This window comes from Podarcis raffonei, chromosome 12, assembly GCF_027172205.1.
Source record: "Podarcis raffonei isolate rPodRaf1 chromosome 12, rPodRaf1.pri, whole genome shotgun sequence".
NCBI classification, from domain to species: Eukaryota; Metazoa; Chordata; class Lepidosauria; order Squamata; family Lacertidae; genus Podarcis; species Podarcis raffonei.
In genome coordinates this window covers 21743356-21768477 of record NC_070613.1, presented here as the reverse complement: position 1 = coordinate 21768477, position 25122 = coordinate 21743356, and the positions used below count along the sequence as shown (strand labels likewise).

Below are 25122 nucleotides of genomic sequence, written 5' to 3'. Positions count from 1 at the left end.
TGGAGCCGTTTTTGCAAACCAGGAGTCATACATCCACCTCAATACACACGAGTACTGAGGACCGTTGTAGTGTTGCAAGTAGATGCTGGAGCTAGCCGGGGTGTGTGTGTGCGCGCAGGGGGAAAGGGCCCTTGCAGCAGTTCCTGCTGCCAAAATGGGTAGGCTGTGCTAGCAGACCTACTTAATCCATTTTCAGCAGAAACAGACACCGTTGTACCTTGCAGTGGGAAGTGCTGCTTCTTCAACCACACCCAGTATTTTGACCTCTTACTTTTCTCTATTCCTATAAAATATGATATTGACTATGCACATAAAAATCCACTTTTGTATCAGTTGCGACATTTCAATACTAAGGTCAACATCAGGAGAGACTGAGGATGAGGGTAGGAAACGCCACTAGCAATATTCTTGCCACCATCTAATCTAATACAGTGGTACCTCGGGTTACATACGTTTCAGGTTACAGATGCTTCAGGTTACAGACTCCGCTAACCCAGAAAGAGTACCTCGGGTTAAGAACTTTGCTTCAGGAGCAGAACAGAAATCGTGCAACAGCGGCATGGCAGCAGCGGGAGGCCCCATTAGCTAAAGTGGTGCTTCAGGTTAAGAACAGTTTCAGGTTAAGAACGGATCTCCAGCACAAATTAAGTTCCTAACCCGAGGTACCACTGTACCATGTTTGAATGTGATTGTTTTGCAAGACTTCTTTGCAAGCCACTCTTGAGAGCCTCTTGGGTTACAAAGAAAAATGTAGCTCTTCTAAATAAACAAACTCCGAAAGCTATTTACCGTAGGCACCCTGTGTTATTTGGGTAGCACAATCAAGTGCCAAGGGATGCCTTGCTGGGCGTCTCTGCCTTGCCCTCAGGACTCTCCCTAGGCCACACCCCTCTTTGCCCACAGCCAGTTCTTCTGCCTGGCTGACCTGTGTCCTTGAACTCTAACCATGCCCCTGGCTTGCCGGGATGGATGAGTGTGCACGTAAAAACCTCTGGCTTTTGCGTGGCTGGACCATAACCTACTGTACCAAGATAAGAGAGTCACTTCCGTTGCCCCACCTTCCACTTAGATGTGACCCCTGAAAGGTTGCTCACTGGAGAATGCAGCCCTCCAGCTGGAGAAAAACAAAAACCCCACCCACTAATCAAATGTAATGGTTATACCAGAGGAAGAGGCCTTTCTGAGCTAGCCAGCTTGGAGAACTGGCTTAAATGTTAGCAGTCAGCGTTCTAGTCCAAATGGTGCAATCATTGTTTCCTAACAAAGTTTAGTCCAACAGCCTAAATGAAAGGTTTCTGTTTCATACAAAACAATCGTTGAAAGGGAGGAATATTATCAAGATGGCACAAATGTTGTACAGGATGTAAAGTCTATGGAGGGGTTGCTTAAAGGACTCATTCTAGAACCCGTGTTGTCTGCCTGCATAGTTTTGTGTGTAATACGAAGTTCTACCAGATTTGGAGTAAACCCCTGGAAGAGGTGCAAAAATCCGCTGAAGACCATGGAAATGGCTCTGCATTGATGTAGAAAGTGGCCCGTTCACATTATCTGTACTTTATCTGATGATGTGCTAAATAATTGGGGGGAAATAGTCCCATCCTTAAAAAAAAAAGTTGTATCCCTCAGTAACTAAGTAATGCAACTCTTCCCCCTAGGTGTATGGGGAGGCAACAAAAGATAGTGACCATCCCAAGCACCAGACAGAAGAGATGGTCTCGGATGCTCCCAGCATTGCTGAAAACTCTGCCTTCAGCAAAGATTTGCTTTTGGAGAATAAAGAGTATGCACAAACAAATTCTCTTAAGCTGAAAACAAACTGCTCCATTGTGTTAGACAATGAAAGGAAGAAGGGGCCTGAAGAAGCACAGTGTCCCGCAGTTGAAACTGGAAGACAAAGGTCAACCAATGCTGCACTTAGAGAGACTGGTCATGGTTCGCCCCAGAATGAGCCTCTCAGTGGTGCAGGGGCACCTCCTGTCAGTCAAACAGACTCATACACACAGGAGGCTTCTCCTAAGTCTCCAGAGGAACAAGAAATGTCTGCTGGGGCCTATAATCAAGTTGTGCTGAGGCATAAGGCACCTAGAAATGTTACCTTAAATAGTATGGATGAGGCAGAGTCACCAACTAGCTCTCCAAGTGATGAAAGCCCACCATCGGAGAACATTGCTTTCATGATTACCAAAACGGCAGTCCAGTTTCTGTCCAGTGGAGAGGTCCATGATATAGTCAACAGGCAGGGAGAAGATGTGCAGACTGTGAACATTGATTCCAGAAAGGAAGCAACATCCCAACAAGGGACGCTAGAGAACCGTGAAAGTGAAGAACCCGTGGTCTGCTTGGACAAAAAACCGGTAATCATTATTTTTGATGAGCCAATGGACATCCGATCAGCGTATAAAAGACTTTCAACGATATTTGAGGAATGTGATGAAGAGCTGGAAAAAATGATGACAGAAGAGAAGATAGAGGAAGAAGAGGAGGAGGAAGAAGACCAAGAACCTGAGACACGTGGTGCCCGTAACATAGGAGTTCCCAGTGCAGACAGTCATAGGAGTCATGGGGCTGATGATGCAACAAGCGGCAGATTTGAGCAGGACTTCAGACAACGCTATCTGTCTAATTCAGTGACTCAAGCCAAACTCCTTGAAGGGCAGGAAACAGATGAGATGGATCTCAGGAAATCTCCTTACATTTATGCGCCACATCCAGAGTCAAAGCTGGACACTCCCGATACAAAGAAGAAATTCAAGTTTAAATTTCCTAAAAAGCAGCTGGCTGCTCTTACGCAGGCAATCCGCACAGGGACTAAAACCGGCAAGAAAACTTTGCAAGTGGTTGTGTATGAAGAGGAGGAGGAGGACGGCACTGTGAAACAGCACAAAGAGGCAAAAAGGTTTGAAATCCCGAGCAGTCGGCCCGATGACGCTTCTGGGAAGCAGGAGCCAAACCTAACTGTACAGACTTCTAGGACTGAAGAAATTAGAAAGAACACGTACAGGACTCTGGACAGCCTGGAGCAGACTATTAAGCAACTGGAGAGCACTATTAGTGAGATGAGCCCAAAATCAGTTTCTGAAGCTCCAGCCCGATCGGAGGGAAGTTCTGTCCCGGGCTTTTTCTCACCAAAAGAATCCCTAGCGCTGGAAGAGACTATTGCTGACGTTGAACCCCCTTCCTCAATACCGTCAACTTCACGTAAGGTACTTTAGTATGAGAAATCACAACTCCAGCTGCTTTCTAAAACAAAATCTGCCGTAATAATCACCATTAAGCAAGAGGTGTCTTCTGATTGGTTTGCTTCCTTTCGGGTGGCTTGTTTGGTGCATCCATTAGGTGTCTAACAGCTAATAGATTTGTGTGTGGTTTTATTTTTAAAAAATAAAATAAAATCTCTCCTGCTGATTGGTGATGGGCAATCAAAGGAAGCTTGGTCAGCTGTGGGCGAATCAAAATACCTGGGACTGCCAGTTAAACGTAGGTTGATCTGTAGTTGAGCCTTTGACCTCCATTTTTGATTCCTGGAATTAACACCGGTGGTGTGCCTTGTGGTGTGGATCCTTTGGTGCTTCCCGTGCATGTTTTGGGGGCTTTGCCTTCTCACTCAAGCAGCTTTGGCCATGGTGCGTGAGCCTCCACCTTCCCCATGCACTGATGCTCACCCCACGTTTCCCTTATCTCTCTCCCCTTCCCCTTGGCACCCCAACCTTCCTCACAGGGTTCAACCAGCACTTCACAGACCAGCAGGATGCCAATCCCTGCAGTCGCAAAAAGTAGACAGCAAAGCAACGCAGACAAAACAAGCAAACCGCACAAGCTACAGGATCAACGCCAGTACAGACAGGTAGTTTTACCCTAAACCCAAAGCTTGGGTTGGACTTGAAAGCGGATTGTGTGTGTTTGGTAAATGTGTAAGTCAAGTGACCGACTTGGATGATACCAAATAATGGACTTTTGTCTTCCCGCTGAAATCTGGAATTGGAAATCCAGGGAATTGGGGGGGGGCATGAAAATATTTAATGGTAGCATTGTCTCTCTCTCTCTCCCTCCCTCATGCTTGCGCATGTCTGCAGTAAACCATCTCCTGCTTTTTTGAGTTTTGTTCCAGTACTCGGCTGCAGTTTCCTAAATGTCAGCGATGGGAACAGATGCAGTTTGAAGCATTTCAGATGACACTGTCGATACTAACTCCCTGTTTAACAGACCGCAGTGAGAGCCTATTAACCACCCACCAAAACGTTTCCACCCTCACCTAACAACCCTACAAGCATGGCCAATGTGGTGAACAGCCCAGTTTTTGTGGCGCCCTCCTTTTCCCACCCTCTTCCCCTGTCAACTTCTTCCACACTCTGTCCATCTTCTGTCCCATAGCTGAGGGAGGGGTGGCGGGAAGGAAGGAAGGAAGGAAGGAAGGAAGGAAGGAGGGAGGGAGGCCTCCCAGGTCCAGCCCACAGGTGCAAGATTTAGTGCCAGCTTCAGAGACTCTATATCCATTCTTCCTTTCTGCAAGCCTATTTTCCCATACAGCTCCTTTTTTTTTTGTTTATTGTGTATGTTGACTTAAATTGTCTCCCACCATCTTTATTTATTTACAGGCTAATGGAAGTGCTAAGAGAGCTGGTGGGGACTGTAAGGCCACTTCCCCTAACCTGTCTGCTTCAAAAATCCCAGCCTTTCCTTCCACCTCTGGGAAAAGTAGCTCTGTTTCTAGTGGTGATAGCACTAACCTTCTGAGCCCCCCTACTAAAGCCTCTGCCCCTTCTTCTAACCCTCTCAGTCCTCCAACAGGTCGCCCTCCTCATTCCGCTTCCCTAATCCCCTCTGTCTCGAATGGCTCCTTGAAGTTCCAGAGTCCCGCTCACACAGGTAAAGGTCACCATCCTCTTTCATTCTCAATACAGACTCAAAATGGCCGGCCACCCCCTCTTCCTCCAGCTCCCTTTTCCTCGTCCTCCTTCTCCTCGCCCTCCTCCTCCTCCTCCTCCCCCCCATCACTGAGTCAAGGTTCGAAGAGCATCCGCTCGATCCACACACCCAGCTTCACCAGCTACAAGTCCCAGAACGGAAGTGTCAGCAAACCCGCCCAATCTTCCTCCGTCACCAAGGAATCAACTTAAAAGCTCTATACCGGCCAGTGCAAGTTGCAGACAAAATCTTCTCAGTTGCTGATGTCGACATTGCCCACCGGTATTGCAGCTGAGGAGCGCGTACTGTAGAGTTTCAGGCTGAAATGTGAAACTTGTGCTAAATACTGGGTTATTACAAGTGAGAGACAAAAAGTAGTTTTGTATGCATTCGCTGCTGTCAAAATGCCAGAGGGGGGAGGGCAAGGGTGGGGGTGGTTGGGTTCCCTTCAGCCAGAAACTGTTACAAAAAGTACAATGGGAGTATGAATGAAACTAGAAGTATGAGTGCACAGAAATGGATCGAGCATGAAAATAAAGTGTATTAAAGCAAGTTATTTTGTATAAAGCTATTTTTAAGTATGAGAACTAAACATCGTGTGATAATGCAAAATTATAAAACTGAAACTAAGATATTTTTCTTTTATTTTAGTGTTATCCAAATTTGTTACAGATTTCTATTTTTGTCAAAAAACAAAAACAAAAAAACCCTTCATGGTTACTTTCAGAAATCTTTTTGCCAAAACATTTGATACTATTATAATGTACATTTTGATAGTTATGCTGAACACCTTCCTCTGCACAAGCGACAAGAGTTAAGACTGAGACTGACGTGGTAGGAGGCAACTTTACCTATTGCACTGCCATTCAGATTATATTTAATAATAATTTGCGATGCCAAGGAAAAAAATTGTTTTTACATTTAGGCATTTGCTGATTCCCTTTTGCTTCCTTCATTTTTCCATTTTACTGAGACCTGGGTAAATCATGTAGTACTACCATGTGGATTATTTTTTAAAAGTGTATACTTCTGTACTGTTCTGTATAATGGAAAAACCTCTGTACATATTATAATATAAATATATAAATATAAATATATAAATATAAAATATAAGTACAGTATGCGGCTGGGCACAGACAAGAGTAGTTTTCGACACCAAAGGTCCATTTTATGCATGGTTCTCAAGTACACTTTGGGAAAAGGTCAGTGAGGGACAATTGGGAGTTGCCAAGGGGGGTGGGGGTGGGCAGGGATGGGTTTTAAAAAGCAACCTGTGTGGCAAGGCGAGTGGTTCTTTTTGTAAATATCGTATTTGTACAACTCTATAATACAGAAGCAAAAAAAAAAAAAAAAAACCTTTGCAAAAATAAAGGGCTGCATGCTTATGTTGTGGTATGATTTTGTCACTAATATTATTTCATAGTTTTCATACTAGCCCACTGAATGAAAAGGGCATAAGCACTTTCAAGTCGTGGTGGGTTGTGTCTGCTCTTTGCTATAAATACATACGAAGGTGAGCAACTTCATGCATTGACCAAAATGCACTAGTTTTACCTGTGCAGGTTACGTTTTGTCAGTGGCAGCTGTCTCAACCCGCCTAATGGTAGGGCCAGCACCAGCCATGCACAGAGGACAGTGCGTAAATGGCTACTAGGCTATACACTGCCTGTGGCAGGATGCCCTTGAATGCCTGCTGCTGTGAATCACATGTGGGGAGTGTTGTTGCACTCAGGTCTTACCTGTGGGTTTCCCATAGGCCTCTGGTTGGAGGGTGGAATAGGATGCTGGACTAGATGGGCCAATGGCTTGATCCAGCAGGGCAGCTTGTCTTGTCTACAAGTGGCCATTTTGCTGCAGGAAATCATAATGGGAAGCTAAAGTCCTGTCTCAAAATTTTTGTGTTACGCACACACCACAGTATTTTCCCTTATTAGCTTAAGTTTTTTACATCATGTGTGGCTTGACCACAACCTAGAATCCCCAACTGGTGGCTGCCACTAACATAGGGGCAACATCCTGCTTGTCTTGCTTGTTTTATAATAACGTGCGGCAGATTATCGTACTGGCCCAATACTGCAATCTGCAAAAATGTAAGTGAACAGAAGCCTCTTACGTGACCTTGTTCAGGAATTTTAAGGAGCCAGTAGTTTTTAAATTAGTGCAGTTTTCAAAGGGATGGTCTCCCATCTGAATCCAAAATGGCAGCCAGCTGACTTCAAGACATAAAAGAAAACCTGCTCCTTGATCTCAGGAACCATCACGCAAAATCTGATTACAATATCTTAAGTGTCCAAATGTACAATGAAAAACAAATTTTCCAAATTATATAGTTGATACTTCTAGGACACACCTCTGGCAACTGCATACCTTTGGAAGCAAGTAAAACAACACTCTGTTAAGAGCAAGTCACAAACATAAAGTTCTTGCATTATCAGTCCACCCAGTGGATGGGCTACATTTGCCCCTGCATGCATAAATAAATATCCATATCTATTATCTATATAGGAATGAAGTGAGATTGAAAAACAATTTCAGTTTACAGGAAAAGTTTCTGCTCACTTGGAAGATGGATTCTTAGGTGCTGATGCAGCATGTGAAAGTTCCTTTATTTTTTTAAGGTTCTGAGAGCCCCATCTCCAACTAGCTGATATTACTCCTTGTAGACAAAGGCTACCAGAAAAGTAGAAAGGTGAGTGGTAGGCGGTTCATATACTATTTGGGGGAAAAGGTTTAGGAAACTTCCACCATTACCAGTTGTTCAGCATTACAACCACTCATTGCTCCAGAGTGTTACTAACTTTATTTATATCCACCCTCTTCAAATGATTGAGGCAGCTCTCAACATCATTTAAAAAGTCCACACACAAAGCTACAAAACAAAATTATGTTTCTGCCAGCAGAGCCAGCACAATCAACCCACAAGTCAAGCAGCCCTTGGGCAAAATTCTCCCTTGAACATGAACATTTTACGCATTTGCTGAAGGCCTAGAGCAGGGATAACTCTTATTTAAGAGGGGGGGCAGAGTCCCCCCCCCAAAAAAAGCAATGATGGTGACATTCAGGCTAACTCTTGATTTTTAAGAATGACAGTGCCTCTTTTTTACAAAAGCACTGACTGCTGGTGTCCATCTTTTGACCAATCTTGGTGAACCTGGAAATGTTGGAGTCTGGGTAAAGAAGGCATAAATCCAAATGCCATGGCAAATATCAAGACAAACTTCTGATAAGCACCTGAATTTTCAGATTTCAGGGTATATTATTAATAACACAATTGCCATCAGCATGTGTAACACTTTACAATCTAAGAGGGCTTATCCCTTAAGAACCTGACAATCTGAAATTTGGCACATGAGAGGCATGAAGAGGCAAACTATGTGTTTCCGTCACATATACTCAGTTACAGTAGGGCCCATGAGATCTGGGGCAGGGGGTGTTCCAAAGGCTTACACGGAGACAGCAGACGTTGAGTGGTTTGAAATAAAGTATATATGCTGCCATATCATAAAGCATCAGGGTGGCACAGAACAACATGTACACAGCAAAACATAAGACATGATTTAAAACACTACAAAATAATCATTGAAATGGCTGAGCAATCAGGAACACCTTAGACAACTGCATAGGCCTATTGGCATAAAATGCTATTCAAGAGAAACCTGAAGGTAATGCTGCCTGCCGAATCCACAAGAGTGTCTTCTACAGCATGAGACCAGCGACACAAAATGCCTGACATTTATCAGAAGCCAGTGAGGCCTCTAACACGGGAGACAACTAGCATCATGCAGTAAAGGCCAAAAGGGTAGAGGAAGCAATATATTTTCAGATAGTGGAGGAAGGTGACTGAGTGGTAAGAGTGAAGGCTTTACAGGCAGAGATGCTTGTGCCTATAGTGCCTATAGTCCTCTATGGCAAATGGAGAAGAGGGCAGGGACAGGGAAGCGACCATGGAAGACATCAAACGGAAGAACTAAGTGCTTGAATTGGCTCTAGGAGCAGACAGGAAGCCAGTCTTGTGATCAAAGGAAAAGGGGGGCAATTCATTTTGGAAGCAGTGGTTTGGATAAGAGACGACATGGGCCGTTCCGAGGTGGAAAAGGTTGCAAGAGGCAACAGACTCAAACCAGGGTTTCCACCAAAGGGGCAGAGAATAAAGGCCATATTTTTGCAGCGTTGAAATGGTGGACGCAAGAGGACTTGACGCAAGAGGATGGAACATAGGGAACAAAGGGACAGAAGAATCAAAGACAAAAAGAAGCCTTTCTATCTGCTCAACTGTATGATAAAGTGGGACTTGGATACATTGAGTTTTGAGATGACACTGGAAATCTCCTGACACTCAAAATCTTCTGCCTAACGTTAGGGCTGGCCCCAGATGTGACAGTGAAAGGCAGCTGATTATAAAACACCAAAGAGAAAGTCTAACGAGGGTGTGCACATATAGAATCATAAATAATTACGAACATACACGGTGTATAAAGCATCAGAGATAAAAGTCTGGAGCTATATCACTTCGTAACAAAATTAAAATCGGGGTTCATTAACAAAACTCTTAGGGGTAAAGCAGATTGTTTCTCTCCACATTCCACCCTCACTCCAATCTGGACTGAATACAAGCAAGTTTGTGCAAAGAAGCTTATTTATATACTGCTTTTCACTTACACAGTTATGAATCGCAATGCAACTAACTCACAATATACATAAAATCATTAAAACTAGCATTCCAAATATCAAGAGAGTCATAATTTCAACAACTACAGCTTCAAGAACCAAAAGAGAACTGCATACAGTCAGGAAACACCAAGGTAAGCAGAAAGGTCTTTTAACTGCCTATGAAAGCACCTCATCATCAGTACCTGACTGATCTCCATAGGGAACTCAATCCACAAAATGGAACAAACTCTCTTTTAAACCTTGGCACATTTCAATAGGTCATGGTACAGTCAGGAGAGCGCAGCCCATAGATCAAAGTTGTATGGGCGCACATTATGACTCATTGCAAACAGCTCTAAAATGTGTTGAACTGCAGGCTACTGAAACTACTTCTATTAGCTCTTTTCCACAAGTGCCATCAGCTTAGTAGAAACGAAGCACCCTGCTACCATTGTGTGAATTGGCCCCAATATGCAACACAATGGTGTTGGTCTGCAGCTACCAAAAACACTTGTGGCACTTGTCCATGTGTGTCTCCATCTTCTGTCAACCAGCTGCTCTGAAGGTATAAATTTCTACATACACATAAATAAATAAATAAATAAATAAATAAATAAATAAATAAATAAATAAATAAATAAATAAGCAAGCACCTCATCCACTCCAGAGCTCTTGAATGAATCGGGATCCTGTCCCTGAAAACTAATAGCACAGTGTTTATGATGGATGCTTGAAAATACAGCCTTATAGCATGTAGCATGTAGATTTATGTCAAGCTGCTGCTCATGCAAGTTGGCATTTTTTACACCACAGCAACCTCAAGGTGAAAACTGAATGCATACGTGAACCAGTCCTTATTTTCTTGCAGTACTCTGTACTGGAGGAGGTGGGGTGAAGAAAAATGTCCTTGCAATGGCTTCCTACTAATAGAACTAAAATTTCCATGGAGGTTTGAACAGTGAGGTGACCAAGGGGTTTGCTTTCATATCTTACAGCCTTTGTGCTGTGTTAATTAATCCAGAATAAATGTCCACCATGCCATACTCCTGTTACCTGATTAGTGACTTGGGGAGGGGGGTCTGAGATGCCTCAAAGTTTGAGACTAATACCTCAGTTCAGAGCCACAGAAGAGAATCTATGGTAAGGCCTTTAAGACTCGAGACCCCAGACCATAAGACTGCAAGAAACACCATCCTCTGTCTTGCAAACATGTTTATCATTTCAACATGGGAATCTGCCCTGATTCCACCTGCCCAGTGGCACTTTTGACATTATCTCCTACAACACCATCCACCCTCACAGTAGGGCATACCTCACCCAAAATCCCCAAAGTAGCATGCGGCAGAGCTTGGAAGTGCTTACAATCCAAACAAAACAAAGCAGACGCTCATTAAACCTGCACAAGGTCTTTGATATATCCAAAGCGATTCTCAGTAGAGGCTTCTGTTTGCAAGAACAATATGACAATAAGAGTGGGCTGCAAAACAATTAATCCATGTTAAACCATCAGCCCCATCCCTAAATAAAATTCACAAACAAGCCCTGTTCAAAGCATTCATGTGTTATTTTAATAACCATTTCCTACATCATGGACCTTTTTGGCAACACTTTTCATTTTCTCATACTGGGTGGGTATAGTCAGTGAACTTAGATGATATGAACTTGACATTTTTCATTCTTCCCCCTTTAAGGAAAGTCAGTCCATGCAAAGAACCATCAAAACAATTTTATTTCCAGTGTTTTAAGCAGGTATGCACACAGGCATGATACAGATTTGGATTCATTAAAGTCTTCATGCAGAATTATATTCTCAATAAAAGAAACCAGTTCCATCCAGGATCCACTATCTACACGCCTATGTTACAACATTTATATCAAATCTGGTATCTGAGGAAAAGATACAGATGGAGTATATACATTTAAGTTACTTATTTTACAGAAAGATTAAAAATTCAAGTCACATAAAACTCAAAAACTGTATTAAAACTGGAATATAAAACTCAGAAATCCAACTGGAATGCCTAAGGAATGGAAGCTCTGTACCCACCTGTGTTAAAATTTGTAAAATGTCATGAAACTTCTTACCAGTAAAATGTATTCATTTGTTGTTTATATTAACATCCTCTAATTTAACAATTATTATGGCACCCTAACAAACCAAATGAACTTTTTTTTTTGATGAGGCACTTGTTAGTGACTAAAGCCAAAAGAACATTTTTTTCCTGCATACTAATGCCAGTTGTCAGTCATAAAAAACATGTACACATTACATAACATGTTGCATTAGATGCTTTGTTCCACATGTGTATGCAGCAATCAAATATACTTTTATTTAAAATAAATTTATTTTTATATATTTATATATATTTATTTATATATATATATATATTTTAGACTCTACCCTCCCACCCAATATTGTGGCTGTATTAATGCACCATAAAGACCTTTTCCACAGCGCATATAGATGAAACGAACCTCCTTTGAGAGCTGCAAATTAACATCATACAGGGGGAAATAAACACATACAGAAAAACTGGGAAAGTGTTAAAAGAGAAGCTGCTAATTGAATTGCTGTAGTGGACATCTGAATTTCTCTCTCCATTTCAAAGATACTGGTAGAATCGAGATCTAACCACCTGGGTCCCAGATAATTTATGAGGATGGGCATCAACTGCTGGGCTGAAGTTGCTTTTGTTCATATTCTGGTAGCTTTCTCCATTAACATGGTCTAGTGGCTGCAGCGATCCTGACACTGGTGTTCGAGGAACCAGAGTCAAACTACTGCCAGAAGAAGAGTCACCTTCCTCTGCCCACATCTCTGCAGACGAAGAGAGGTCTGTCTTTGACGAATTTGCTACTCTGCTAGTGTTCTCCCGCTTGGGCTCTCCGCTTTCCCCCATGCTAAGGTCGGTTGTGCTAGTGCGTAGACGCTCTCGTGCAAGCCAGTCTGAAATGGAGAGGTCCTGTGCTGGGCATTTGGGCTTCAGCCGGTTTACGGCTGAAGCATCTTTCTCCCGGTTGGGATTTTTCTCTTGGACTTTCCAAGAATTCAGAACACTTATTTCAGCAAAATCTCTCTGGCCTCCCAAAGTGTGCCTTCGCCTGATGTTCTTTCTCTTGGCGGTCTCTGCAGAGTTAGATTTCTGACTGCCTACTCCAAACATATCATCTGCGGACGACTTGAGCCGCAGTTTTAACCTGTCTGTGATCTTGAGTCTCCATGTAGGCTCCTGCTTTTCAGGCTCACTTCTAGCCGACGCAGCTAAGCTGCTGGTTGACTTTCCTTTCTTCATGATGTCAAACATTTTGGACACTGCTGGAGACTCCTTCTCACACTTGGCATCTCCGGAGCCTTCACTGTCCGTCTTGTGCCGGGCTGATTTCTTCCGGGATAGCGTATCACATTCAATAAGTTTGTGTGAGCTAAACAGTCTGCGGTTGTCCAGCTTGGGCGTTGAACTTCCCTCTGTGCAACTGACTTCGCTTTCTTCAGAGTTCCTCCGGCTGCCCTTTGCCACGTCTTGCGTCTTCCCCCTGAACAGCCTTTCCACTGCAGAGCTCGTGGCAAAAATGGGGAAGTCACTCTCGCTGTCCGATTCCACAGGGCGACCTTCACTGATCAGCTCACTTCTCTCATCGTCAGCCTCCTCTCCTTTACTCTCCGCAACGGACTGCACCTCGGGGCTTAGCATGGTGGAATCTAAACCAGCTAGGTACGTGGTAGATGAAGTTGTGGAGTAATCAGAAGTGATGGAGCTGACATCAGCTGCTAAAAACTCACCAGGGTTGGCCAACTTTTTGCAGGAGAATCTGTGCAGAGAAGCCTGTGAAGAAGTGCTAAGCATTGTGCCTGAGTCAGAGACAGTTTCTTCCAGTTGAGAAGAGGCTTGACAAACAGGTGGTTTCGCACAATCTCTCTGGGTACTTAGCCGGAAGCTGAGATTTGGCGATCTCATGTATTTTTGGCGGTAAGGTGTTGAAGGGTCTTCCGAGGGCCCACACTCTTTCCTTGGCAACGCAGCCTCCCCCTTGGCTGCCACAGAAGGCTTCTTAACACTGCTCTCTTTTTCCTTTGGAGCTACTGTTCTTGCATTTCTCCCTGCCATTTCCTTCTCCGGTTCCTCTTTAGGTGGATTATCTTTTGCCGAACTGCCGCAAAAGTGCTCCCCTTGCTCCCTCTTGAAAAACACATTATCTAACTCATCTTCGGAGCTGCTGGGTTGCGGTTTCTCTTTTGTTTTTTTCCGCTTGCGACTGGCTGCTGCAAAGATGGAGGACTTAAGCAGTTCTCTGCTATACTGATCCTTTCCAGATCCCCAAGAACCCTGTATGGGGCAGACAAGTAAACAAAACGAAATACCGTCATAATTGTCGTCAGAGGTTAGAAAACAAAAAACCCATGTTTTGTTTGACACAATAAAATCTTACATTTAAAATGTGTGTAATCTAAAGAAGCATTTTTTGACTCTTACTTTAAATGGGCAAGGTGAGAAAGCTCTACCATTGTCACTGAACAGTCATCTGGAATGGGCCAGATGATTTCTTTAATAAATTCACCAATTAATTAATAAGCACAGATCTACAGTCACCTGGTCTGAAATGGCTCCCTTTGTCTTAGGAATAGACTACCCAGAGCAAACATAAGAATATCAGAAGGAAGGTAGTGCGGGCCGAAGAGCCTTTGCCTACTGACTTCTACTAGGATCTGCTCAGTTGAAGATATTTCCCTCCACAAAAGTTGTCAGAATAGATAAAGATGATCATTAAAATGTATTTTGAAAGTCAGGATATTATGTATGCAATATCCAAACAGTAACACTATCTTCTAATGCTAATTCACGACTGCAATTTCCAAATATTTTATTATTACTGTTGTTATTTATTATTATCCTTCCATATATAGTTCAGGGTGATGTACAAAATAGGCTAAAAATGCATGAAAAACAATATTATAATAATAATATTTTAAAAAACAGAAAATGGACACCCATGGCAGAGACCTTATTATTAACTAATATTACATATAGTTTCCTGAATGTACTCAACACCCTTTAATTACAGTACAGTATAGTGCTCCGTTTATTATACTATTCTTCTTGTGCCAGTGGTGCTGCTGGTGCCTTTTGCAATATAATCTATATTTACAATAAAAGACTTTCAATCCTTTTGTGGATTTGACCTTTAGAAGATTATAACTGCAAATCTTCGCCCTACTCACCTGGGAGAAAGACCCACTGAATTTAATCAGACTTACGTCTGAATAGACATTGTTAGGATTGCACTGAAATGCACTAAAATACCAGGAGTGTGGCACTGGTCGACTTCCCCACATCTGTATGCAAGTAACACAGCAGATAAATATTTAGCTAGAAGAAAATTTAAAAGTGCACTGATTTACCTTAGATTTTGCAGAGTCACTAGTAGCTGAATCTGTTGAGAGAGAGAAAGTCAAAATAGAGCACTTTAGTCATCACTGCACAGAGCTTGATCTCACTCTATAGACAATGCCGGACGTATGAAAGAAGACAAGCACAGAACAAAATGTGAGAGCAAACAAGTAACAAAATAAATAAATAATCAGAACAAAGTGGATAAGAAGAGCTCACAAAGATGCAAGCTGCACCACAGAAAGCCACCGCCATGAAAGGATGCCGTGAGTTGTAGGCAGAATCAGCTCAAATGACAGAAATGGCAAAGGAGCCAAGTTCTTCTAAATAAAGCAGAACAGAAATACTAATATTTATTCAATGTCCTAATACACAGCCCTGCAAAACCGCAGCTGAGAGACCTTTTCAGGATTGTACTCTGTACGCTCCTGTAAATAACATGCACAATTTTATTTTTTATTTTTTTTAAGAGCCTTTGGCTACCTTCTGAAACAATTCTCAAATGTTCTTTTTGGCAAGTCATGTTTGTATGCTGCCAAACTGTTTGCACTGGGGTTTACATGTGAAGGCGCCCCAGTTTCATTTTCAGGTGCTCCTCTGAGCTACACATTAAGGAAATTTCAAATTGTCGCTAACTAGATTTCCACAGCTATCAGTTTTGTACTCGTCTCAAAAAAGAAGCGCTATTATGAAATGGAAAAATGGACACCATAATTTTACTGTCTGGCAGAAAACGAGGACAGAGGTTAAACAGCTATAAAGGGGATAAGGAGGGGCTAGCACAGTGACCAAACGATGTTTGACTTTGCCATTCTCCAGACTCTCAGGGGGTCCCCATCCCAACCTCAGAATTAATGAGCTGAGCCCCATGCCATGCCCCTTCTGACACATGGCTAATGACTAGAAAGACTGGTGGACCATACCATGCTATTTCTCCTCAGGGTCTGCTTCAGAAATAACAAGAAACAGCAGAAACACTTTTAAAAAGTAGCACTGATCTGTTCAAATACTCTTTAAAAGAAAAAAAATTTACAGTACAGATCAACTAATTCTTTGTGCATTTACAAGAAACGGGGGTTTCTGCAGACAAGGCAGCTACAATGTGGGCAACAGTCCTCCTTCTTCCTACAGTTCCAGCTGTCCATAAGTGACATCACAGAGTCCACTAGTGACATCACCGTGTGATAGACTCCTCCCACTTCTCCTGTTTCAACATCAGGATAGAGGGACTGTTTCAATAAAATGCTGAAAAAAGTCTTCTACGGACTAAAACACAAACTAGAAACAAAGGGATAACATTTGTGATCAACAACATGCTTGGTTAGTGAAACAGTTATGGTGGCAGTGTGGGAAAACGTCACCAAGAGAGTAAGAGTTTTGCAACAGTAGTAGTACTTAGCAGAATAATAAGGTGGCAGTCATTAAATAGAAGCAACTTGTTTAGCAAAAGATGAAACATAACCGATTACAAAATACTTAGGGAAAAATTGTGGTTAGTTTTCAAACAAAGTGAACTTTAAGCCTTCCTGACTTTGCAAATCAGTGCAATTTGAACAGAACCTGGAAGCTAAAGCTTTCTGCCATACCATCGACCACTTACACACTAGCAGGAATCCTGTTCACCTCGTGGTAAGAATTACACGAAAAACCATGGTTAATGACACAATCGTGAGCATGCATAGTTCTCATGGTCTAAGAATTACAATTTGGTTGTCCAAGAATGCATCCCGAACATAGAACATGCATGCAACATGCCTAACCATTGCTCTCCTTTAAACAAAACACTTTCAATCATTTGGATTGGGGGGAAATCAATTTATTAGCAAATAAAAGGAAATAGAGGATTATAACAAAAGATTAGAAGAGAGTTTTCTAGCCTACAGACTAACACTGTCCAGGCAAGAGTTACCTGATACGTCTCCAGGAGATACTCCCGTCCTTCCAATGTTGGTGAGTAAATGATCTATGTTTGGCACTGGCTGAGATTCTACTGTGTTTTCCTCCTGAACTGCTGTCTACAGTTAATAAACAAAGATCTCTTCATCATTGTGTCAAAGTCAGAGGCTTCATCACGATTCAACAGTATTTAGTAAACTGCAATTATTCACCTAAGAACCAATTCCTCAATAAATCTAACATTTCCGTAAAACTTTAAGGGGGGGCACGCTCCCAAAACAGAGGGAAATGGAGAGGGGGAACAACTTCACAGTGAGTGGCACATTATCTGCTGTTTTCATTACTGCACGGCAATAGAGGGGTAGAAAGTTGCTTGTGATGAGCAAGTTTCACACATATGGAGAATATGTGCTCGTTGTAGAGATACTTTACTGTTGGGCCTAAATTAAGAGAGGCAGAATCCAAATAGTTAAGGCTCAGTACTTACAAGGGGCTCTTCGGCATCATCTTCTGCGAAAAACCAGTCATGCTACAATTTAAAATAAAAGAAGTGAAAAATCCCACAAAAGTGAAATCATGAAAATGTGGATGACGCCGAAATACAAGGAAAGAAGGATTGAGCAGATAAAAAAAGAAGAATCAGAATCAAACCCAGTCTAGCTAAAGCGAGCAGCTCTGCCTGCATAATTTTTCCTGGGACAGCGAAATAAACTCACTTACTTTTTGGATAAGTGTTTCTACAATTTTGTATTGATCTGGCATATGGGTAACCATGTGTGTCATGTTGTCTTCAGATGATCTCACAAGAGTTGGACCAAATACGATCGCCAGGTTTCTTGGTTCCATCTGACAATAAGAAAACAAATGTGATTTACTCGTTTGCAGAAGGGAATGCAGTTCCATACTTTCACATCCTCTATAAAAGCAAAGACTGACTTTAGATGACTTTAGATGAATTTATAGAGGATAGGGCATGGTATTATCTCCAGTATAAGAAGCAATGTGCCTCTATAGAACAGTTCCTGGGAAACCTGAGCAGGAGAGCACTACTGCATGCATTGCTGTCGGCTTCCCAAAGGCATCTGGTCTGGTGAGTCACTGTGGGGAAAAGGATGCTGGGATAGGCAAATACTTTGTTTAATCCAGCAGGGCCCCGTTTATGGTTTTTTTCTGACAAAAAGGCAGATTTTACTAGTGATTTCTAGCTGTTCACTCTGCAGATGAAAGAATGGCATAGCAACCCTTGGCAACCTCCCGCCCTCCAACCCCAATGCTGAGAAGTGTCCAAAACATGGCTCCATTTAGCACACCATTTTCTAATCATACTGGGTGTAAGCAGAGGTTGAGTGGCCACCTTGAGTTGAGATTCCTGTATTGCAGGGGGTTGAGCTAGATGACCCCTCGGGGTCCCTTGAAACTCCACAATTCTATGATTCTTCAGGACGTAAAGAACCGCAAATGTTAGCAAATGAATCCTACCCTTCCTTCTCAGCGGCCTCCCAGGCAAAAGATGCAGAGCTCAGCGTTGCTCCCCTAAGAAGCTCTGAGGCTCTAAGCCAATGCTGCACACAAAACATTCCTAGGCAGCTTCTGTTCTGCAAGCTAACCAGGGAGCTGCAGCTGCTCCTGACTGAATCTAAAAGGTACATTTCTCCTGGAAAAGGTCTTAATCTTGCAGCCCTCTGCTCAATCCTAGGGGTTTCCTAGCCAGCACACCATGCAATAGCAACTCCACCTGGGGGCTTCCCATCCATCCTCTGCCCATTAGCCCTAGATGCAGCTTAGCTGGAGGGAAAGAAACATTGCTGTGGACCTGAGTTCACCACTTTGGAGAAATAAAGCAAAACATCTCTGGTTCAACACAACACTTCCCCATCCCCCTCATCTAAGCCTTGGAATTGCCTTCTTCTCCCCCAAACTTCAACTGGAAAGCAGCTCACTAAGAGTTGGGCTGGCCACTATTTTACAGCGGCTCATGAGTTTTTCAAAGTCCCTTTATGCTTCTTCAGCTGCTTTTCACAGGTTTTCCCCACGCTCCCACCATGGCTTAAAACTCGGCAAGTGGAAAAAGTGAACACAGGTTCAAAAAGAAGCGAGGGCCCAAATGGTCTGGACTATGTTTAATATCATGAAAACCAGAGTGCTGTCATTATAACTTGATTAACAAAACAAAACCCCTGAAACCCAATAATCCTGAATATAAACCCTCTGAACACATAATCCAGCTACCTTGTTCTTCTCTGAGTTTTCTGCCACCGTTTTCAAATGTGCAGAGAGAAATTTGAGTGTTTCATAATGGTGTTCAGGTAAATCACGGATCTGAAACACATGATTATATCACACAGCTTTAAAAAAATCATACATAACCACAAATAATTTGCCTAAGTGAGTATATAAAATCAGCATACCAGCCTTTTTAGTGTTTTTAGTCGTTCCACAGGATCTACTTTTCTATTGGCATCTATGAAATCTGCATATTTGTCTGAAGAGAGAAAAAATTATTTTATTGCAGGACATCATATACAATCTAACAGATTTTTTATTAGGAAAAGAAAAGGAATGCAATGTGACTTAAGCAAAGGACTGGAATACACATTATCAATTCATCATAAATCAAGCAGATGATTCAGCCTGCCTGAGTCCCTGTAGCCTGTCTACTAGAAATTCAACAAAAACATATTATATAGGCTATAAATTTACTCCATAAGAGGTTCTAATAACATGATGTGAAGTTTAATTGTAAAAAAATCACACCTCATTTCTATCAAACAGTGATTAAATGAGGCTTAAAATTATACCCTGTCATTCATTTGTACTTTATCTGAAACTATTCCATTTGGACAAAACCATAATGAATGTACAGAGTCTGCCTGAATAAAACTACATCTGACAATGTTAGGATAAATTTCAGATCATCTAGATACTAGATACTACTGGTTAATTGTACTATCCACTTTCAAATAAGGAAAGATTTGTCTAGGGGGGTTTGTTCTTAAACAACCAAGTCCAAACTTATTGCAGCATTTGTTGATTTCAATCTCCCCTCTTTCTTTTTGAAAAAAGTAAAATACAACAGTTTCCCAAACTGAAATCAAAGTATAGATTTTACTTAAGTGATTCATTGACTAAGGTCAGGCGACTAGCAACTCAAATTTAGATTTTTCTCAGACATGCACATTTTTTTTGCAAAAGACTATATATTAATATATATTAATATAAACCATAACCTCCAAGAGCTCTATAACTCCACCTTTAACAGCTACTTTAACCACCTTTTTTGTGGAACCTGGCACACACAAACTGCAGGTGGTGAAGCCTTGGCTCAATTTCTATCTCAAGCTGCTCTCAAAAGGCACAGAGCAGGGCTTCTAAAAGGCAACAACTGCAGAAACAGCAACAAGTTCTGAGCACGTTATTTGTGAGCAACAACTTGTGACCTGCCTACAAGTAGGCCTGCATGACTCCTTGTGACCAGCCCACCCAAATACAACTCAACAACCATGAATGGAAGCTCACGGGGGCTTCACGAAAACGCCTGCTTATAAAGCCAAACACCTGACACCCTACAATACACGACTGGTGGAGTTGGGCCACAATTTGTGCAGCCAGTCCAAAGACAGCTACCTTATACCACAGTTCCATCTAACTCAGCACTGTCTACTCTGTCTGGCAGCAGCTCTTCAGGATTCTCAGGCAGAGGAAAGACTTTCCCATCGCCTTCTACCTGCTCCTTTTTGCTGCAGGTGTCAGGATTGACCCTGGGACCTTCTGCATCCAAAGCTGTGTTATTGGTCCCATTCCGTCTTAAATCCCTTCTAGAAACTGGTAAATGAAGGTGGTTGGGGTTAAGGAACACTGAAATGAATGAGAGCAATGTTTAATGACTGAATTCATGACTTGGGATAAGTGGAAAAGGAAGGAAGAAAATAGTTCATCAAGCATCTAGACTATATATTCAGTAGTGTAACAGGGAGAAGGACTGGGAGTAAACTAGACACTCTTTAGAAATTATCACAACAGTTATTTGGTTTAATCTACCATAAGAAATTTACAACACGGATTTGTTTTAAAAAGGCCATTTTGATTGGAAGAGAAAACTCACCATTAGTGAAGAGGGGTTCTGGAAGCTTTCTGAAGAAGGATTTCAGTAAACTACTTATGACATTCAAGTCTCTCCATTTCTAAGAAGTGAGAAACAAGAGCATTCTTGTTAGCCTATAGTTAACTGAAAACTTTATAGAGGCAGAAATACACATGGCTTCACTCACATCATCTTGAACATCGATGTCAGTCATCCCTTTGTTGAGCTCCTCTTGCATGCTTGAGATAGCAGCATTATTTCCAGGAACCCTATAAATACCGGTATACTCAAGGCCTCTTTCTTCAACAAGTTTGCAGCATATATCAACTATTAGTGGAATATACTGAAAAATCAGAGAGAGAGAGAGAGAGAGAGAGAGAGAGAGAGATTTACTACTTCCTCCCCATAATGTTTTCTGAACACAAGACACATTTTCAAAGCAAAATGTAAATGTGTGATTTTTAACTCAGACCTTGTTGCTCTGAGCCGGGGGACAGTCATCTAGCCTGACCCCAAAAGTCCCAGCAGCAGATGGCTTTTTCTCAAAGGTTTTTCTCATGATACTGGGAATGTTTCGCCATGTACCTTTCGGTGGGCTCGTCTCACCTTTTTCGTAAAGGGACAAAAGCAACACAGAAAACAGATTTTAAAAAAAATGTAAATCCATGATCTAATTGAAGACAACTCCAAATAAGTTCTTTCTTGGTAGAACTATCAGAATAAGCAGTAAGACCATATACACAGGAAACCTACACAGATCCAGCAACCACCACAAACATTATCGTTAATGTGTTACCTGTATTTTCTTATTGACAACCCACTTCTGGCTTCCAAACCACCTCCCAACATTTCCCAATTAGTAATAGCAAGAAACACATCAAGAAATTCATTTGGAAGTAACCCTCCCTAAAAAATATTCAGAAACAGCTTCCATTACCTCACCAACCAGTTAAATACATTATACTATCAAATACAATTACTTGAGAAAATCTTTGTGAAAAAGATTAGGGGGGAAATGACCTTGGACTAAAGCAAATGAATAAAGGTAAAGGTAAAGGGACCCCTGACCATTAGGTCCAGTCGTGACCGACTCTGGGGTTGCGGCGCTCATTTCCCTTTATTGGCCGAGGGAGCCGGCGTACAGCTTCCGGGTCATGTGGCCAGCATGACTAAGCCGCTTCTGGCAAACCAGAGCAGCGCACGGAAACGCCGTTTACCTTCCTGCCAGAGCAGTACCTATTTATCTACTTGCACTTTGACGTGCTTTCGAACTGCTAGGTTGGCAGGAGCAGGGACCGAGCAACGGGAGCTCACCCCGTCATGGGGATTCGAACCGCTGACCTTCTGATCGGCAAGTCCTAGGCGCTGTGATTTAACTCACAGCGCCACCCGCGTCCCAAAAGCAAATGAATACTTCTGACCATCTTCTGTGATGTCATGGTCCTTGTGTAAAAGCATACCTAGACTTTGGAATGGTCTAGTTTTGTTGATTACATTTCAATGGTAACTATCTAAAGTTGCATGATGCACATGTAGAAAAACAGCTTTGATCCATGCTGGTTACATATGCTCATCAATTTTAAAAACTTTACCTGCTGATTTGAGGCAATGCAGAAAACCTTCAATAGTAATTAAGGGTAATTGATCTTATTATTGTAAAATTTATTCAATACTTTCACTGCCAGAACTCACATAGATACACTGCACTTGAGCACTGACATATTACATTTTATGTAAATGAGGAAAAGGAGCGATTAATTTTAAAAATCATAATGGCAGCAAAGTCTTCTATTAACAAGGTCTGCAACAATACTTGACTGCAATGAATAACAAAGCTATTTTTTTTTCAACAACAAGAGCGCTAAAGCTTCTTCATTATTCTATAGCAAAACCCAAATCCCCCAACAAAGAAAGTGACTGAGAAAAATAAAATATAACACACTATTGAGGGTGAAGGGGTACACAATAAAGTATATTTTTAAGAAGACTGAAAACAGCAATTCTAAACCATTTGTGAAACTAAAAGATTCCTGAAATTAAACATGCATGGTTTTTTTGTACTGTGCTATCCAGCCCATCAGGTTGTTCACCTAACCAAGATTCCCTATTACTGGTGAGCAAGAAAAGTTTGCATCACAGGAGGGGCTTCCTTATTATTGGCTATATGGAGGGAGTGCTTTGGATACTCATGTTTTAAGAGTCCATGAAACTCCTACAAGTGCCCAATGACTAAAAGTCATTTCCTATGTGTTACCATCCTCTTTCTTCTGGTGTAAATCTGGAAGAGCTGAAACTAGTAATGATATTGATATACATTAACCTTTAGCAAGGCATTTCCTTTCTGATTCTTCCTTGGGAGAATGAGGACTCTGAGTTCTTTGCTCAGTTTTAGAACCAAGAAGTGTCTGCCTTATACTCAGGGTCTGACGAGGTGTTTTGGGAGATGGCTCTGTTTTGCCGCTCGAAGCACTGAAAAAATAAAATTATATTATTCATAAGCAAAGGGCCAATGTTTCAGATCAAATGAGCTATTAGACTGCAACATGGCTGCTTACCTCATCATTGTGTTGTATTCTTTAATTCTCCCCCTAATTAGGTCCCTGCTTGTGACCCCTGCATTCTGTAAAATGAATTGAGAAATATTGTTCAGACCATGCTTTAAATAACTGAGATTATCTAGCCACATTCAGGAGACAGTAAACCATAAGAAAGACAAAGTAGTATAACTATAAGCTCAGATATGTGCAAGCGTCATGTACCCACACACTTCTTGCAAGCAAGGAAACACACCAGGAACCTCAGCTACATCCAGACTCAGAAACTACAGTTATTGGCTTCCAAAGAAACTATGATAGATAACCATGGTTTAAACCTGACTTCTGAATTCTGGCTTTAGCCAGGATTTGGTCATGCATATATAGTTGATATGTGTAACACTTTAAAAAAAGGAAAAAGAAAAGTGAGCAGGGAAGACACAGGAAGGGCAGAATTCAGTGTATAAGATGCTGTGCGTCTCAAACCAGGGTGCCCACCAGATGCTGTGAACCATAACGCCTATCACCCCAGCTAGCATTGCCAATGGGAGTTGCAATCCGCAACATGGAGGGCACCAGCTTGGCTACCCCTGCCTTGAGCATGCATTGCTATTACACACTGAATTGCAGACATAGCTGAAAACATCTGAAAGAAAGCAGAAGTAATTTTACAAGCCAAAGAACTGAGGACAAAAATTTGTAAACAGTATACCCTTATCCTGAATTACATTTATCTTCAATTAACTTCATGTGACTAATGGTTCTTAAAAATCACAACTAACTGCACACTTATCTGCCTACCAATCTACACAGGCATTGCAACAGCTGTGGAAAACAGCAACACCTTCTCGTCATGCTCTTATGACAAATCCTCTCCGGGAACAATCATAGTATTCCAAGAAACAGAGTAGCTCGAAACTATGACTAATACCTGTGTAAAAGATCTCCAACTATTCATATTCACATCTGCCCACGTGTGTGTGTGTGTGTGTGTGTGTGTGTGTGTATCTTAAGCGCACTATTCTTATAAATCTATTCCACATCAAACACATTATCTGCAGATTCATATTCAATGCAGTCCACTTTTACCAGACACTCTTCCTGGCTGCTATTAACAACTGAGTGTCAGAAGTAGCCTCAATGTCCATGAGTAATGGATGCACAACAGTGCAATCCTATACAAGTCTACTCAGAAGTAAAGCCTAGTTAAGTTTAATGGGAATTACTTACAGGTAAATGTACAAAGTCCGAGAGAAGTTATGTTAGGACTCTGCACCCTGATCTCTGCTACAATTTTTAAATATTTAAACCTCAGTATTGGATGGCATTTTCAGATGTGCAAAAGGTGTGGGTGATAGCCAATTAAATTTGGGTTTCATAGCAACAGGGTACTTCATATGGAACATTAGATCATTAAATGGAAATTCAGACCATCTATGATTTCATCATTCACCATTAGAAGTTACATACACCGAAAATGATTAATAAGAACAGGAAGGAAAAGCACTAATTAGCACAAATTCATAAAAAAACTGCAATCTATACATACATATCTTGGAGTAAGTATCACTGAATTCAGTGGGACTTACTTCTGAGTAGATATTCATAGACTTGCACTGTAAAAGCAGTTTAGGTACCACCGAAAAAGCAGTTTTAATTAACAGTTAGC

The 25122-nt window shown here is 41.8% G+C and overlaps 2 protein-coding genes across 31 annotated transcripts in view; one reads left to right on the top strand and one right to left on the bottom strand.

The window, feature by feature from the left end:
• The window catches only part of KIAA1217 (KIAA1217 ortholog), a 367324-nt gene extending 361024 nt beyond the window's left edge, over nt 1–6300 (top strand). For 17 of the 23 annotated variants that reach the window (XM_053359230.1, XM_053359238.1, XM_053359232.1 and 14 more), the window contains 3 exons: nt 1656–3203; nt 3719–3844; nt 4596–6300. In XM_053359230.1, the coding sequence (XP_053215205.1) occupies nt 1656–3203; nt 3719–3844; nt 4596–5117 (2196 nt within the window). In that variant the 3' untranslated portion in view covers nt 5118–6300. Of the gene's footprint in view, nt 1–1655; nt 3204–3718 lie in introns of all 23 variants that reach the window. The other 6 variants (XM_053359249.1, XM_053359248.1, XM_053359251.1 and 3 more) reach the window with 3 other exon arrangements.
• A 4966-nt stretch (nt 6301–11266) lies between these two features.
• ARHGAP21 (Rho GTPase activating protein 21) overlaps nt 11267–25122 on the bottom strand; it is a 104013-nt gene continuing 90157 nt past the window's right edge. For 7 of the 8 annotated variants that reach the window (XM_053359623.1, XM_053359626.1, XM_053359628.1 and 4 more), the window contains 12 exons: nt 23475–23539; nt 23240–23388; nt 21392–21525; nt 21107–21262; nt 20941–21019; nt 19247–19320; nt 19068–19157; nt 17559–17684; nt 17326–17367; nt 16852–16957; nt 14954–14985; nt 11267–13880 (listed from right to left, as the gene is read on the bottom strand). In XM_053359623.1, the coding sequence (XP_053215598.1) occupies nt 12159–13880; nt 14954–14985; nt 16852–16957; nt 17326–17367; nt 17559–17684; nt 19068–19157; nt 19247–19320; nt 20941–21019; nt 21107–21262; nt 21392–21525; nt 23240–23388; nt 23475–23539 (2775 nt within the window). In that variant the 3' untranslated portion in view covers nt 11267–12158. The remainder of the gene's footprint in view (nt 13881–14953; nt 14986–16851; nt 16958–17325; nt 17368–17558; nt 17685–19067; nt 19158–19246; nt 19321–20940; nt 21020–21106; nt 21263–21391; nt 21526–23239; nt 23389–23474; nt 23540–25122) is intronic. The other variant, XM_053359625.1, reaches the window with a different exon arrangement.